This window comes from Callospermophilus lateralis, chromosome 2 (assembly GCF_048772815.1).
Source record: "Callospermophilus lateralis isolate mCalLat2 chromosome 2, mCalLat2.hap1, whole genome shotgun sequence".
Taxonomy (NCBI): domain Eukaryota; kingdom Metazoa; phylum Chordata; class Mammalia; order Rodentia; family Sciuridae; genus Callospermophilus; species Callospermophilus lateralis.
In genome coordinates, this window is record NC_135306.1 from 69492693 (window position 1) to 69510477 (window position 17785).

Here is a 17785-nt window from a genome sequence, read left to right on the forward strand (position 1 = left end):
TTTTTTTAAGTTCAACATTACATATTCAATGAGTGGATTCACTGATGACAGGAGAGATACAAAATAAATTAAGAAATATAAAGTTATTTAATTACATTCATCCTGAGCTTGCTTGACTATACTGGAATGCCCACCATATATGATATACATCACGTGACTGTTGCTTCTAACATCATCTCTTCTATCATTTCCATTGCAAGACCAAAAGGCATTTCTGTTCCCTTATTTTCTTCAAAAAAGATAAAACAGTTGTGGCACCAGAAGTGAATATATAAGAGACAGGTGAACTATGACTGTTACCTTGTTTTTTTCTTTATAATGACCAATTACAGAAGTGTTGGCATGAGAAGGATGTGGGACGTTAGGTAGAACTGCTTGCTGCCGGCTTATACTGAATAAAAAGGATGCTCTTCATCAGTCACCAGTGATGGAGCCAATGTGAAAAGAAAACAGAATTGAAGTTTAGAATATCTCATTTTGTATGCTGGCTATTTTATTTTATTTTGCAATTTAGCCCTGCATCCTAAAGCTCTTGATAATGGGTAGAAATCACAAGATGCCTCCTGGCGTTGAGAGTGCTTGAAGCCCCTTGGTTCCCCAGAGCTCATGGCTTTCTGCAGTGATTGGTGATACACATTCATCTCTAACCTTTCTTCTCCCCCCATCCCCTCCCTACCCAGCAAGTGTGAACATGCTTCAACTACCCTGTGTTTGGCACTGGGTCGGATCAAATGTTTTCTGGATCTGTGGCCCAGAAGTCACCTTTGATTTAACATCTCCCAACACATTGCTTGTTTTGCTCAGCTAAGAATAAAGCGGGTGTGATTCAAGGAAGGGGGAAAAAGGTGGAGTTTGGGGAGAATTTAGGGCTGGGTTCTCGAGCCTCCTGCAAGGCATGGTAAGAAGAGTTAGTTGTGCTTGCTTTCAAAGCTGTGGAAAGCTGACGTTCTGGACAGTCTCCTCATGGACAGGCTGTCCCCTCGGCCTTCCGGCTTGGAGGACTTACTCCTCTGGAAGGGATTTCGTAGGCTTGCTGTGTTCCGCTGCCTGTCGAGCTTGTCACTGATCGAGAAGCTCTTCCTGGTGTGTGCATATGGCGCGCTTGGCTCCTCTGCGGAGTAGCTGTTGGCACGCTCTATCTTGGGAACCGTGATGTTGTTGGATAGGTTTCTGTCTGAGTTGTCACCCTCCTGGGAGGACATCGCGATGGCTGCTCTCCGGCCTCTGGCCTCATTCTCCTCACTGTCAGAGCTAGGGTGGCTCAGTTCTGCTTCTCGCTCAGGATGACAGCAAGATAAGTCTTCTACTTTATCGCCAAGACCTCCGGGGAAGGTGGCTCTGTCTGCAATCGCTTGAGGGGTATTGACACACCTTGTGTCAATACAGTCTGTAATACTTGTATATTCTGCTGTTTTCACAGGCACCCCAAAGTTGGCGTAATAACTCCTCGAAGGAGAAAACATAAAGCTATGAGATTTCACTATGGGGGCCTCTTCTAGAAGAAAGGGTGTGGCGGCCAGGTAGCGGCTACTCTTGGAACGCTCAATGGTGTGATACATCGGAGGGTCCGAGTCCCAGGGGTTTTGGCATTCTGGGATGTGGGTATAGTCTGAAGAAAAAGATCTAGTGTCCATGGAGGTGATGTCTTCGAAATCAATGCTCCGGCTTGGAGGTCTGTCTGTGGGTGCAAGGGTTACATAGGCACTGCTTGAAGGGGCTGTGGAAGGTGCTGGAACCGAAAAGCTTGGCTCTCCCAACCCAAGGATGTTCATGGAATTGTCCAGAGGGTCTATGTCACAGTGAAGCTCATCCATGGCAGAGACATAGATGTCTATGCATGACGATGGTCTTCTAGAATCAGGAACAATGGCCAAGGTGTTTGCAGGGGCTGCAGGAGCTTTGGATTCTTTTGCTACTGAGTGGGAACTAGTAGCTCGGTGTAGGCTCAGGGACCTTTCTTTAAAAATACTTTCCAACTTTTCTATACCACCTTTGTCTTTCATATTGACTGAATAGAAAGAATGGCTTCGCATACGGGGCATTAAGGTTGGAGAGGTTGGGGACATGGTCTCCTCACCTGCAGGGTCTATACTCTCTTGGAGCTTGAAGGTGTTTCCCTCCTGGCTGTTGAAGCTGCTCTGGCGGACGATGTAGGCTGCGTCTGTGCAGTCCGAGGAGGTCCTCGAGCGGATCTTGTTGGACTCAGCTCGCTCCAGACCCGTCAGGCGCTCCAGGGCTGTGGCCATGCGCCCGATGAGGTCCTCAAGCTGCGCCAGCCGGATGTCCACGGTCTGGAGTGAAGCCTTCATGGAGTGCTCTCTCTCGTTGACCTCCTCCAGCCGCATGGACATGTTCTCTACCCTGTATGAAAAGGAGAGAATGACAGTCCCTTGGGTCAGGTTCCTCTCCTGGGGGTTTAGAGAGCAAGGACAGGGGGCATCAAAGCTCAGCTCACCTAGAGGCCACCAAGACTCTTTTCCCAGAGGGAATCTGAGGGATTACAGGTAGTTAGAGGGGCTGAGGAGAAAAGAATGGCATTGATGTGTTTGCTGAGAAATAGAATTAAAATCTTTTTGTGCTGGAGGATCATCTAATCTGTCTTTTTTTTTTTTTTCATACTGAGGATTGAATTTAGGGGCATTGAACCACTGAGCAACATCCCTAGCTCCATTTTGTATTTTAATTAGAGACAGCATCTCACTGAGCTGCTTAGTGCCTTGAAGTTGCTGAGGCTGGCTTTGAACTTGCAATCCTCCTGTCTCAGCCTCCCAAGTCTTTGGGATTACAGACATGCACCATTGTGCCTGCTCGTGTGTGTGTGTGTGTGTGTGTGTGTGTGTGTGTGTGTAAGTGGTTTTTTTTTTTTTTTTTTTTGGTGATGCTAGGGATTGAACCCAGGGAGGGCCTTATGCAAGTGAGGCAAGCACTGTATCAATTGAGCTATATCCCCAGCCCCTCCATTGTCTTTTTTCTTTTTTTTAAATTATTTCAATATGGGACCATACTGTTTTTTCCAGGCTGGTCTTGAACTCCTGGACTCAAGTGAGCCTCCTGCTTCAGCCCACAGAGTAGCTGGGACCATGGATATGCACCACCAGGCCTGATATAATGGGTTTTGTTGTTTTAGCTTTTTTGTTTAACATATCCTAGGTACTGGGTCCTATTAACTTGCTGGAGCTAGAAGAACAAGAAAGGGTAGAACAGTTTTATTCCTTCTCTATTATTTTCAGGGCCACTTATATACGGTTGGTATTTGAAAAAGATAAAGATGCTCTTTTGGCATAATTGCACATGAATGATCACTGGTCCAAGAGCTGTGAAATCTCTCCTCACTGCCTGTACTGTGGGGCCTTCCTCCCATGACCCACCTCCCTTTGGCCCCAGGATCCAATGTCATAGAGAAAACTAGCAGGTGAGAGGTGGAGCTGAGGTACCAACAGCTGGCAGCAGAAGATCTGTTGTAATCAGGAAGCTGGACACAGACTGTGGAGCCCAAAGAGAACACGAGGAAGTCAGGGGGTATAGGAAGAAGAGGTTCTTCAGGGAAAGTCAGGAGAGGCTGGCAGGAGCCCCAAGAGTGAAAACAACACGGTCCCAGGGAATGGAGCCAGGGAGGAAGGCCTATAAACAGGGCTGAAGAATCATTCTTCACCAACTTCAGTCTCCTGTGGGCTCTGAGGTGGGTTGAAATGTAAGCCTTTTCTTTTGGTACTGGGGATTGAATTTACAGGCACTATACCACTCTCTTTTAATTTGAGATGGGGTCTCAGTAAGTTGCTAAGGCTGTCCTCAAACTTGGGCTTCTCCTGCCTTAGCCTCTGAGTAGCTGGCATGTGCCACCACGCCTGGCTGGAAAGTAAGTCTTGCCTAAAATAATAATAATGAATTGTCTCATCCATTTTCTTGCAGAACTCTGGGTGTTTTTGACTATGTAAACATCCAATTGTCTGAGACATTTAAGTCATGGACCTAATAGGGTTTTTTAAAAAATAAAAGGGGTAGTGATTTTTTAAAAATGAAATATCCTAGAGTCCAATTTACATGTTTAATATGTAATTAGAGTACTTCCCTTACTCTTTTAAAAATTCTTCTTGAAAAGTTAAGTTAAACAGGTATGCATCCCATATAAATAGGCCTGAGGAGCCAACCAGGGGTTTTGGGTCATGACTGTAGCCACTAGTTGCTGATTTTGATCAAATAATTCAGAATTAAAATGGAGGTGATGAGAACTTATAGATCAACAGGGATCCCCAAGGTGATATAAAGTGACCAAGTATATAAAAAAAAAGAAAAAGCCCTATGGAAAACAAGAGGTTCCATGCAAGGAACTCTTATTTATCTTTCCCTCTCTGAAATCTCCAAATCTTGAGTGGCTCATTATGGCATAATCACAACAGGGTCCAGGAACAACACGATGTGGCAGGTGCCCAGGAAAGGGAGAAAGCTCTCAGTGTTTCTAATTTCAAATCTCTTTTTTGGGGGTTGCCTAACATAAAGGTTGAATTATGAAATGTTCTCTGTACTATGTAGAATGTGCACAGGTATAGAGATTACAGGAAAGCAAATACTAAAAGTCATGAATTTGGAAAGGAAAGTAATAATATTTCAGATAAAAATAAGTTGGTTGAAGTTTCAATATAAAAGAAAAGGAAGGAAGAAATTTATAAGGTATAATGTATGTGGTTAAAAAAAAAAAGAATGTGCACAGGTAACTTAGAATGATTCAACCACATGTATCTGTCCCAATGTGTATCTATATAATACACATATGTGTATCTGTCTCTTCTCTACCAACAGAATGCAATCAGGACACGTGACGTCTGCTGTCGCTCCGACTCAGAGAGGGCATGACCTGGAGATGTGTGGGATGGGCAATATGGATCGACTCATCCTTTGGTCACACTCTCTTCCCTCGGGCACCCCAATGTTTCTGTTGTGCTGAGTGCAGTTTTGGTGTTGATAGATATTTCTTTTTAATATGCTTCCACAGACAAACAAAACAAAACAAAACAAAACAAAAAAGGACAGCAACAGGAAACAATCAAAATAAAAATCTCCAGACAAGTGCAGAAGAAGCCACAAAACAGAATGAGGCTTGGCGCAAGGTACCTGGGCTTGGTCATGAGGGCATGTTGATTCTCCAGGCCTATCACTCCAGAATGCAGGGAGGGTAGGCTCTACACTCTGTTCTGGGTTTCTGCAAATTGCTCACCTTTCTCACCCTCTCTGAGGATGGGGCTCTGTAACCACCCAGACAGAACTGGGTCTTGGGGAAGGGTTTGCAGACACAGGCTCCCACCCAGTGCTATAGTTCCCTACTGTTTCTCTATAGAAGGAGTTGGTGACATGGTCACAGTGCGTTCACACGTGCTGCTGTCTGCAGCTCCTCACTCTAGTTCCCCGAAGAGACAAAGACTTCCTGCCTTCTTCTTCTCCTTCACCTTCTTCTTCTTCTTCTTTTACTTAGGATTACACCCAGGGGCACTATACCACTCAGCTACATTCCCAGTCGTCTTTGCTTTTTATTTTGAGACAGAGTCTTGCTAAATTTCCCAGGCTGGTCTTGAATTTGCAATCCCCTTCCTGCCTCAGCCTCCGGAGTCTCCAGGATTACAGGTGTGCACCACAGCATCTGGCTTTTCTGGCATCTTAACACTCCTTCCTCCCGACCTTTTTTTTTCCTTCAAGGTCTATGGCTTTCCCAAATTCAAAGCATTTCAAAGGCCTGTAGATATAAGCTTTGGAAAGATGCCCGAGCAATGGTTATGTGCTTACATGGCATAATTTTCTGGGACCCATGTAGCTATCTGTCCATTAATAAATAATTTTTTCAAGGCCTCAGAATGGGAAAGACCTTCAGATTTGTAGCTATTTCCTCTGCTTTCTATTGCTTCACATGATATCATCACAAAATGCTCTCTTTTTAGTGACAGATGTGTATAAAATCTGCATGGCTTTAAATTTTTTTTACTACTGACTTGGTACCTATGGATACAATCACTCAAATGCACACACACACATACACACACAAACAAACACATACACACACACACACACACACATTCATTTGGACTGCATTCTGCAAAGAAATAAAGGGCCAGGGTTATTCATTTAATTTTTACATTCAGTACAGAATGTATGAAGTGGATAAGCAGGCAAAAAATGTCATTTTCCCCCCAAAATGTCATTTTATGAAAGCTAAAAGTGAATGTCTTGAATCTTAGTATCCTGATTCATATTAGATAAAGTCATCAATATCTATTTTTCTACACTATTTATAAGTAGCTTTTGCCATTTTCATATTGCAAATGGTTAAAATGTAAATTTACACTTATTCTTTGTTATACTCTGAGTGTTCTTTAGAACAGTAGTTCCCAAGTGCACTAGAATTGAGTTTTTGTAAGTCTACAATAAAATAAGAACAAAAAGAAAATATATGAGCATTTGCATAAATCTATTGTATTAGATTTAAAGGATTCTCTTCTTTTTATTTGGAGATTTTTTTCCCTACTGGCTCTCAAAACTACTTGGTCAATGAGATCTAAAAGTATATAACCACAGGGTAGAAAAACCTGCTTTTATTTTATTTTAGTTTTTATCTTGTTCTATAAAGAACAAAAACCAAAACAAAACAATTCTGGGGAAAAACCCAATAATGATTCTCATTGATACACAAGTCTCTTGCTGTTGTTTATCTGGAAAATACTTAGTACACATATAATCTAGGCCCTAGTACCATTCTACTCTGCCAGAGAAGATGCTCAGTGCTCAGTGAAACTGTTGGAAAAGTATAAATTCAGAATGAGTCTCTCTTGGTTTGTGTCTGGGTCAGAATTTTCTAGTTACTGGTCTGAGACAGCAGCGCCAGCCCTGGACTTGCCAATCTCTGCTGTCCAGGAGGGCCGCTGCTACTGCCTGCTGAAGAAGCCTAGGATCTCCAAGTCTGGATTTGATCCAGAGCACCTCATGCAATGTTCTGTTCTCTCAGAAGCTCTATGCTTTCTTGGAAAATAAAAAATAAACACAAGGGGTCTCTGATTGGGGATCGTAAGAATGAATTCAATGGGGAAAGCAGACCATGCCATAAAGCATCTGCAGGAGGCATGTGCCCAGGGAACACACCTTTCTGAAGTCACCCGTATCCTCTCATCATTGGATGAGTTGAATCGATCATCCTTTTCTCTGAAATATTCCTCTATGCACTGCTCTTCAAAATCGTGTACTTTTTTGAGCTCGTCATCAGTTATGAAGAGTTCTGTGGAAAAAAAAAATGAGAGCTATGAGGCAGAGAAACAACAGTGATGGCAGGAATGTGTGGGCCTAATGAAGTTCCTAATGTGAATCAAGGCGGGGGAAAAGGGGTCTAGCGTCTAGTCTCAAATGAAATCCAAATCCAATTAGGTGACTTGCATCACTGCCTTCTAACGCTAGATTCGATCAGAGGCAGCTATCCTGTGGCTGTGAAACAAGAGAGCACAAAAGGAAGAGCTTAGCCTAACAACTGAAGGCCTCTGGGCCCTTGACTTCAGGGAACCATCCTTGAGTCTGGATTATCCATCTCCTTACTTTTTGTTATGTGAGAAAAACAAAACCATATTTATTCGTGCTATTGTTACTCTGGTTTTCTCCTTATAGCAGGTAAACTTATAACTAATAAAGCATGAAAAGAGCCCAGTAGAAATGTGAGCCTTTAAATGGGTTCATGAATTAGGGTTGGGCTGAGAGAGCTAGTTTGGAAGAACCATAAATGAGCAAGTCCTTCTTCTAATCCTGTGCCCTAGAGGCGCCACAGGGATCATCTTAAGTGTTTGGAATTCTGAATCTTGGCTCTTCAGGAATTTTCTGTCTTCCCTGATTTGAGGCTTTTGTTTGAAATTGCTGGGGGGTTGGAAAATATGAATTTAAAAGCAGATGAGAGTAAAGAAAATACCAGAAATTTTAGACTGCTTTTCTTAAATATGGCCAACTTCTTGAGGTGAGTATAGGGTCTTGATTTATCATTTGAGCAGCCATCTTAAATGTTAACTGCCGTCTTATGAGTTAAGTTTTGCTTTCCTGTACTTCCTCTTACCTGAACTCCTCCCACCCCCATTAGTGACCTACCCCATGGTACCATAACCCTAAGTCAATCCCAGAAGGTTGCGACCCCTTTGCTCTGGAAAGCCCCATGGTGCCACGGACCTAAGCCAATCCTATGCTATTCCCCACCCGCCTAGCTCTGACACAAGCACCCCCAGTCTCTCCCACAGAGCCACAACGACAACTCCAGACCCCTACCCCACAAAAGCTGAGCACCTGAACATCTGGAGCCTCTCTCCTCTCTATAGAGAGATGGCCTTATATTTGTCAGCTTTGACAAATAAACCTTTGTGTGGGTCTCTGCCTGGTCTCCGTCCTTCATTTCTTGCTCACCTTCTCTCACTTTCTCACTTCCCTTTCAGCGAAGGAAGGCTTTCTCAGAAGTGGACACTTGAGGTTCAGTCATGAAATTACATAGAGCCTTGGGTGGGAGAGAGACCCATGAAAAGAGGCCAGGCATCGCGGCCTGCAAAGTTCAGACTCCTTCTTACTATTGCTATATTTGAGCCCAGAAGGAGTGTTCCAAATTCTTATTCTGTTGGCACCTTAATAGCACTTCTTTGACTTCTTTGGCTAAATGTAATGTTCTTTCTTAAAAAAATAAAATATTATTTTTTTTAAAAAATCCATCAACATGTCAAATTTTGCAATATAGCTTACATTTTATACTTCAGAGTGCTTTTATCTGAGGCTCTGCAAGAACCTGGCAGTGCCCTGGGATCTCTTAATTAAGGCTACAGATTGACAGTGAAAAGTTCACTTTCCCTTGATTGATATATATAAAACACAGTGCTCTCCTGTCTCCTCGTCATCCTATCTGACCCAGCCACAGTTCCAAAATCTTCATTCTCTGAGAAATCTCCCTTCCATGTGCCCAGAGACCTGGTGAGGCTTTCATTGCCACTATGGATAACAGCAGTGAGAAAACTATGAGCTAGAGCTTTATGGAGCTGCCTCCTACCTGCTCCAGTGTCTGGCTGGCTCTGGTCCTCTGGTCTGTGAGAGGTGGGTCCTGGAGCAGAAACAGATCTATGGACTGCTCCACTTTCTATGTTTAATTTCACACTCCTTCCTGGGCACTCTGGATAAGTGACGTTCTCCTTTTACTAAAAATGACCCACGCTTTACTGTAAATGATGTTGGGACCTCCAGTTCACCCTCAACTGAGTGTCCATTGTAGGGTGTAATTCATTATAACATTCCTCTGCTCCTGATTTTGCAACCCATCATCCTCCATACTGGTCAAAGTCCTGAATAGTTTAGTTCAGGGTTCAACTTGCAGATTATTCTTCACCCCACCCCCAACTTTCTATTTGCCTAAATTTGTGTTTCAGATGGAACCAGTGATTTTGGATGTCCAAGCTCTTTCAAACTCCCCAGTTTTAGTGTCTAGAAAGAAGTAGGGAATTGCTGTCAGGGACATAGTTAAAAGCTTCAGACTTGGAGAAGGACCTGCTTAAGTGGCTTTGGTTTTAAACCTAATCTATATACAGGTGTCACACGGAGGGAAGTAGACCACAATTCCAGAGGTCTTGTTCATAGATTTAATGTAAGTGCTTGATTCCATGTACTTGGAGAAACCACAGTAGCTGATCTGTATGCGGCTGGATTCCCAATGTTCTTAACTGAGTGGAGTTGGTACCCAAAGGGCATTTAGGAATCTGCAGGAGCTACTGGTACTTAATGTGTGTGGGTGGATATGCTAATTTTCTGTGATGTGTGGCACAGTCTTACACAAAGAGGAATTGTTCTACCCCAGTGTCAACAGAACTTCCTTTAGAAACCCTGGGCTAGAAGATGGATGGTGGAGTCTCCCGTTTTGTTCTTTGCATAATAGAAAGTAAGGCTTGTTTCTTCATGAGGTCATGTGGGCTCAACTCCTAAGGCTCAAGGAAAATGCTTAAGACCTGAAAAAATTATAGATCCAGAAATGACAATGGAGGATCAAACTGAGTCACTGAAACTCAACTCATGTCACAGTGTGTAAAAATGATATATTATGCAGCGTTAGATGCATATTAATATGGTTGATGTATCTGGAGGTGGGACCCCTGGGAAGTAAGACGCTTAGGACCTATGAAGGTGCTAAAACAACCCTGCTGGAGACCGATTTTATCTCACTAAGAAAGATGTGAGGCTAAGAACACTTAATATCAGCTTCTACTGTCTTCTTTCTAATACCGTTTCTGCTGCAAGAGATCTTCCCTTGTGCCCCCTCCCCTAGTCTTCAGAGGGGGAGGAGCCAGTCAGGCCAGGACCCTGCATGGCTGCCTGTAAGAAATGGGTGGGGTTTCTGGCTGTCAGCTATCGCTTGAGTCTTACTCAGGCCATAGTCCCTTTCATCTGGGTCGCTTTCGTGCTTCCTCCATCGACAGCAGAGGTGCTGGAATATCATGGTCATGTGGCTGAAGATGATCAGAGGTGGGGGCAGCACTGGCCTTTCATGGAATGTCATGATGAGCTGATATCTCTGAAACTTCCACACTTGGTTGGATATCGACTTTACCTCAAAAAATGTATTGCTGAAACAGACCAGAGAGAATCAAATAAGAAAACCTGCTGCTTTCTAGAGCATCGATTCCCTCCACCCCATGTCCACCCCCCATGTGCTGCAGAACGGTCTACTCACTTAAAGACAGCAATGAGGAGGTTGACCAGCAGGATGTTTGCCACCAAGAGGTAGCAGGCCATGATGGCCGGCACAATCCATGCTCCTGTCTTGCAGGGGGGCAGCTGGATGATTTTGCCATCCTCTCGGGTCTCATTCTGTCCACAGGGAGCTGGAGGAAGCAACACAGACAAGAAATGAGAGACTCTGGCTACTTGATTTAAAAACAAAACAAAACTGCTTTGAATGAGAGCTTCAGATGGAAGAAAAATACAGCCATCTCGAATAGGAAAAAAAAAAAAGGTTCTAAAAAAGCCAAAATAGAAAAAAATGAAAGCTGCATGAATATCATAAAGGGCTGCTTCTCCAGAGGGGAGTTTCAATTCTCCCTGCTTCCCTGGGCTGTCATCCTATTGGAAAGAGGTTCCTGCTTGCTCATTCTGTCCCTTGACCCCTGACATTCAGTGAGGGATACTTGGTGTTGGAGGATGCCTGGGGAACGCAGAGAGTCCCACCTCCCCAGCAAGTTACTTTCAAAATGTGCTGTGGAAGCCATCAGCTGTCAGCTTAAGAGCAGCAGTATTGAGGGGCTATTGATTGGGAATTAACACTGGGGCAGCTGTTAATTGCTGCAAGAAACAACCCAAGGGCTCAGAGCTAACGATTTACTGTCTCAGTGCAGGAGGAACAACACAGGGCAGTGCCTTGGGAAGTATTTAGAGGGCTTGTCACTCGGTGCTGTTGATGGGTGGGGTTTCACCAGAGGGCAATGGGTAGGTGTGTGAGTGTGTTGGAACCATAGAGCCCACAGCCACTTGCTTTTCTCCAGTAGCATTTCCATTCTGAAAATGTGCTTTTCAGGGCATGGAGAATAAAACCTAACTGCAGTTAAATAAATGGGCAAATAGGACAAAGGAAAAAAAAAAGATCTGGAGGTGGGGTGAGGAGGAAGGTGATGTGTGGGACTAGGTGAGCGTGAGTAATGTGCTAATGAGAACTGCTTGGAGCTTCCAGGTAAATGCAGGGGGAGAAAAATCCTTGATGAAGCTTTAGAGTACCACACTGACAACGTGGCTCGTGGAGTGAGAGATGCCCACAGGAGCCAGCTCCCTGATGTTGGCCTTAGGACACGGTCCTTCTGCATCTACCAAGAAAGGGAGTTGGGGTGGAGAGAAATAGGAAGAAGCACCAAGAGCAGTGGCCACAGGGTGCTTTTGGTGATGTGTCTAGAAGGTTTGCAAAGCCCACCCAGAATCTATTTGGCTGGAGGACCTGGCAAAGGCAGTCCATTCCATTTTTTAGAGTTCCCGTTGCTAGGCTGTGTTTTGACAGTGATTCTCAACCCAGGCTTCCAGGGATCACCTGGGGAGCCTGATAAAAACACCAACACTGAGCTGTGCCATCCCATTGGATCAGAATCCCCAGGGGTGCCCTGGGCATTGGCATTGTTTTTCAAACTTTCCAGGTGATTCTCAGTTGCTGCAAAGGTTGAACCCACTGAACTTGAATTAGGCTGGTAAAAATGCCATGAGAATTTCTGATGTGCTCTGATTACCAAAACACATGCTCTCAGAGTAGGAGGGTTTAATGACATCAAGCCACCTACACTCTGTCTTTATGGTCAGGACAAGATGGACAAAGTGCTTCCTCAGGTTCTTCCTGCAAGATGATTGGATGTTGGAACTGGATGCTTTTGAGAAGCAGGAATCTTTTTGTTATTGGCAGTTGAGGCACCGACCACCCAAGACAGCCCTGAAAGTGGTCCTCATCATTTTCTCCCTTGGAAGGAAAACCCAGTGACAGAGACCACACTGGCTTCAGGATGAAGCCAAAACTCTGTGTGTGGCTGGTCCAGTGCCATCTCCTGCCGCTTCCTATCTCTCCCTCCTGGGCACCAACTGGACTTTCTTGCAGGTCCTAGAAATGCCATGCTCTATCTTGCTTCCTGATTTTAAGCCATGCTGTTTTATCTACTTCAAAAGGCTCCTTGATCCCTACAGTCATGCTGGGTGGGTTCCATTCATTCCTTAGTGCTCCTCCAGTGTTTTGAAGCCCACTGCAGCTCACCTTCTACCCTCTTCCAACCATGATGGTGGTAGGAAGCTTCCTTGCAACCTCAGAGCATCCTCTGTTTGCCTCTTGGGGGGCTCTAACACTGTACTGCCATTGGTAATTTACTCATCTACATGCCCCCCAAGATTCCAGTGGGAAAATAGTTCTTCCAGCTTTCCCATCACCTGGCTCAGTGCACACACAGCATACCCATATGCACCCATACACGATCAATGCTCATAGAAAGAATAACACAATGACACAATTTGGTTGTTGAGCAGTAACACACATTTCCCACACCTGCACAAACCTACCCATGATGCATAGTCCTAGTTCTGGGAGGTTATTATCTCCTTACAAAGGTTCCTTACAGAAGTCCTATCCAGCTTGACAAGAAGAATGTGCATTGGCTTCTCACATTCAACCAAACTTTGGGATCTTTGTTACCCACTTGACCACAGATCCTGGAATTAAAATTGCTATTCCCCACCTATTCCTCATGCTTCCTCCTGGCCTGACAGTCTGATGGGATGGTTGCTTCCTTGTTCTGCCCTTTCCTCTGGTTTCTGCTCAGATCCCTCTGGGAAGGCAACAGAGAAGAGCAGAAATAATTGCCTGGGGAAAGTCACAAAGCTTATATAATATGTACAAATGCATCTTAGTCTCCATTTCTAACTCCATTCTGAGAAATGTGAAAAAAACTTGTAAGAGGCAGAGCTTACCCATCTTGTGAAGCATCTATGCATGTATGTGTGTTTTAAATATATATTTTTTTACTTGTAGATGGACACAATACCTTTATTTTATTTTTTGTGGTGCTAAGGATCAAACCTAGTGCCCTCCACATGCAAGGCGAGCACTTTACCACTGAGCTACAACCTTAGCCCGTGTGTGTGTTTTGTACTTGAATTGATCCTAGGGCCTTGTGCATGCTCTACAAGCACTCTAACACTGAGCTACATTTTTAATCTTTTTTATTTTTTTTTATTTTGAGACAGGGTCTCCTTAAGTTGCACAGGCTGGCTTTGAACTTGTGATCCTCCTGCCTTAGCCTCCTGAGTAGCTGGGATTATAGGTGTGCATCATTTTGTCTTAGCCATCTTGTTATTTTTGATCCCATATTTAGAGAAGGCCATGCAGACACTTCTTTTCTCCAAGCTGAGAGGGGGAAACCAGAGAGAAAAGTAGGTGCTTGCATTTCCACTGGCCTTTGGACAGTGCCACAGACTCATCTGTAGGTTTCTTGTATTCCTCTGTCTGATTCCTCAAAGATTCTCATTAGTTAAAACTTGGACCAGACTAATATCTTTATATAAGATTTGACTTGATGTCAATGTGGTTGGCCCTGGGAATGACCTGCCAATCCCTTGGTTATTGATTGATCCAGCTTCCCCAACCTTTCATATATCTTGCCTTGATAGAGACAGCACTAGTTTAGTGGCTAGAAACATGCATCATAAAATGCATTGACTCTACCACTTTCAATGACCTGACTTCGGCTTACTCTGCGAATGTCACCTTCTTCAACTATGAAAGCTGGTACCAATATCATGTCAAGATCATTATGTGGGATAGTACTAAACCACATGGCTTAGTACCTAATACACAGCACTTGATGAACATCAGTTAATGTCATCATTACTGTAATTATTTTTGTAATTAATGGGCTACAGGCTTCTTGGGTTTAGGGACTAGGTCTTATTTTTATTAGTTTTATAATCATTAGGTATGGCACTTATTACATGGTTTTGATATGCTGGGTACAGGGCATATCAGGAATCAAAGAGAATTCCCATTGGTAAGGAACCCACAATTTAGTAGGGGGCACAGACAAGGAATGAAACACCACATTATTGTGTGGCATGAGCTAATGTGGGTTCTGAGGGGACCCTCCAGCTTGACTGCTGCAGTTCCACTGGCCTGGGTCACATGAGTGAGTCGAGACTAGCCTAAGAAACATCATTTATATTCTGCAGCAACAAGTGCAGTGTAAATGAATTAGATGATCCTTGTAACAATGATCATGATAATAAAAGTGAATCATTAAGAGATAGCCTTCCTTTGGTAATAACAGCATAAAGGCAGTGACATTATATATATGCAGGACTTAGTGTAAAACATTGCTCTATAATGGATTCTAATGATAGCCTTATTCTGGGTATTTATCTACTCAAATTTACAGATGTCTACCACTCATGAAGATGAACTAGGTGTCTTAAGCCCTGATGAGCAGTAAATTTCAGGATGGAGGATAGTTATCTGGATTGTCATCTGGCACCAACCAGTACCTGGGGCTCATGCTACCAGGGAAATACTCCAGACACATACTTAAGACAGCTCATGGGTGGATGGTTAGGGACTTGTGGGTTAGTGGCGACCATTGTGTCTCCTTCTCTGCTTTCAGAACCTGAAACTTGGGTGGTTTTTCTCCCAGTTCTCTTGCAAAAGCAAATGTATTGTCACTACTGCCTTCCTATCATGTGGCATGTTATCGTTGTCTTCTTTATTGTTGTCAATGCAGAGTCTCCTTGTAGTGGATGTCTGCAAATTCCACTTGCCCCTTCCTCTAGTAAATGCACCCTGGTTTCCCTTTGCAGATTCTCCCAACACCCACTCTCAGTTCATAAAGTTTGGGTAAAATGAACTCCAATTCCATATCTAAAAGAAGATTAACCATACTGCTTTATCCCTGATTTTTGTGATTGGTACCAAGATGGACATAAAACCTGACCTGACCAATCACAGCCAATGAGCATCAGCTTTGGGACTCTTGTTGAAATTAGAAAGTACTGAAAAAATATTTTTATAATGTAATGTAAGGCCACCAATAGTTATTTCCTCACAGAGAAAAGAAACTGATTCTTGACCCAGTCATGTCTGAAACTAGCCCTCTACAGTTACATGAGCCATACAATTTCTCCTTTCCCAGGTCAATTTGAATTGGGCTTCTATCACTTGCTATTAAGAGTTCTGCTTAATACAGTCATCTCCACTTCCACCCCTGTCCACAGGTCAATAAAAGATGCTTATATTTTGGGTACCCTATTTCTGAAAGGCTGCATTTGAAGTCTTGGAATAGCATAGAAAGACTGGAAGGAGCAGCCAGGGACACAGAATCTGACCTGATAACTTGGTTGCACCAGTGTCAGAGTTTCAGGAGCTAGAGACCACTGCTTCCCTTCTTTCCCAAAGCTTAAAATAAATTAAGAAGTTGACACTGATGATGTTCAACTAGTTTTTTTTTTTTTTTTGGTCTGGTTGGGGCCTTGGACTCAGAAACTGGCAACACAGTTGTGATCTTTTATAGAATTAAGAGGGTAAATGCAGTTGGGAAACTTTGGCCAAGCACCCACCAGCTACCCCTAAAGTGAAGAAAACTTATTCTAGAAACTGATCCTAGATATATTAAGCCACAGGAGCCTCAGGGTGAGTGAAGGCACAGAGGAGGACGCATCTATGCAGTTGTAGCCAAATTAGAAAGGATCTAGCATTTGGAGATTTAGATTCTCTGTGGCTGATTTATGTGGGTCACACTGACATACTGCAGGGCAGAAATCTGGCAGCACAATTTCTGCTAGCTATGTATTAATAAGTAGAAATGGATAATTGGGTTTCAGAACACACTGATAGCCTGTGTAGTCACAATCCAGTCAGGGTGGAAAATAAGAAGAAAGTCCTCCCATCGGGACATGCTATGGAGGTTTTGGAGCATAGCCTTGCAGTGGTTGGATTTTTTTCTCTTAATACTGGGAATTGCACATGCCAGGGAAGCTTTCTACCACTGAATTACATCGCTTTTATTTTGAAGGGGATTGCACATACTAGGGAAGCTCTTTACCACTGAGTTATATCCCTTTCTTTATTTTGAAGCAAGGTCTCACTAAATTGCCTAGGCTGGTTTTGAACTTGGATCCTCCTGCCTCAGCCTCCCAAGTACTTGGGATTATAGTTGCTTGTCACCACACCCAGCTTGCAACGATTTTTCCCCCATAAAAAACTTTTATAATAACTAAAGGGACTGGGAGTGTAACTCAGTAGTAGAACACTTGCCTAGCAATACTACAGCAATACAACCACCTCAACGTTTATAGCAGCACAGTTCACAATAGCTAAATTATGGAATTAATCCAGATGCTCGTCAATAGATGAATGGGTTGGAAATGTGTGGTATATATACAATGGAGTTCTATTCAGCCAAAAAAAAAAAAAAAAAAGTAAAAGAAATTATGGCTCATGGATGTACATGGATGGAAGTGAAGAACATCATGCTAAGTGAAATAATCCAAATTCAGAAGGTCAAGTGTTTCCTCTCATATGCAGAAGCTAGAGTAAAATAAAGGAAAGGGGGAAGGAAAGATAGGTAGGATAACATAAAGATAAAGGGAAGATCAGTAGTGTATAAGGAGATCAAAACGTGGAGTGGAGGGATGGGTAAGGGGAACAATGTGGAATGAATTCTTAGAAAATTATGTTATGTGTATATATAAATATATGACAGGGAACCTTACCTTTATGCTATGTAGAAAGAACCAATCAAATACAAATTAATAGATACGAAAAAAGGAAGTCTAGTAGAGTAGAGGAAGGAGAATGGGAAAGGGGAGGGAAGACAGGAAAGAAGAGGTGGAGGGAAAAATGGGGGGGGCTTATGAACTAAAATTGAATTCTATGCATGTATGAGTTTGTTGGAATGAACCCAACTGCTATGTTTAACCATAATGCTCTAATTTAAAAAAAAGAAAAAAAAAGTAAAGGAAGAATACTTGCCTAGCAAGTGTGAGGCTCTGGGTTTAATTCCCAGCACTACCACAACAAGAACAAATACTCCCCCAAATGAAAACTAATATGAGGACCAACAGCATCCTTACTAGACTATAAGCTCCAGGAGGGCAAGGCTTTTGTCTCTTTTGTTCACTAAACACTTGAGCACAGCCTTTAGAACACTGCCTGATATATGGTAGAGGCTCAATAAATATTTATTGAACAGATGCAGCAAGACTGTACATCTGGCCTGCAGTACTAGTCCTTAAAAGAGTTATGCCTGAT

General features: G+C 43.2%; 1 protein-coding gene across 21 annotated transcripts in view; it reads right to left on the reverse strand.

Moving 5' to 3' along the window:
• Nucleotides 1-386: 386 nt before the first annotated feature.
• The window catches only part of Trpm3 (transient receptor potential cation channel subfamily M member 3), a 788425-nt gene continuing 771026 nt past the window's right edge, over nt 387-17785 (reverse strand). For 20 of the 21 annotated variants that reach the window (XM_077108668.1, XM_077108665.1, XM_077108659.1 and 17 more), the window contains 4 exons: nt 10709-10859; nt 10402-10601; nt 7123-7255; nt 909-2361 (listed from right to left, as the gene is read on the reverse strand). In XM_077108668.1, the coding sequence (XP_076964783.1) occupies nt 909-2361; nt 7123-7255; nt 10402-10601; nt 10709-10859 (1937 nt within the window). Of the gene's footprint in view, nt 410-908; nt 2362-7122; nt 7256-10401; nt 10602-10708; nt 10860-17785 lie in introns of those variants that run through there. The other variant, XM_077108674.1, reaches the window with a different exon arrangement.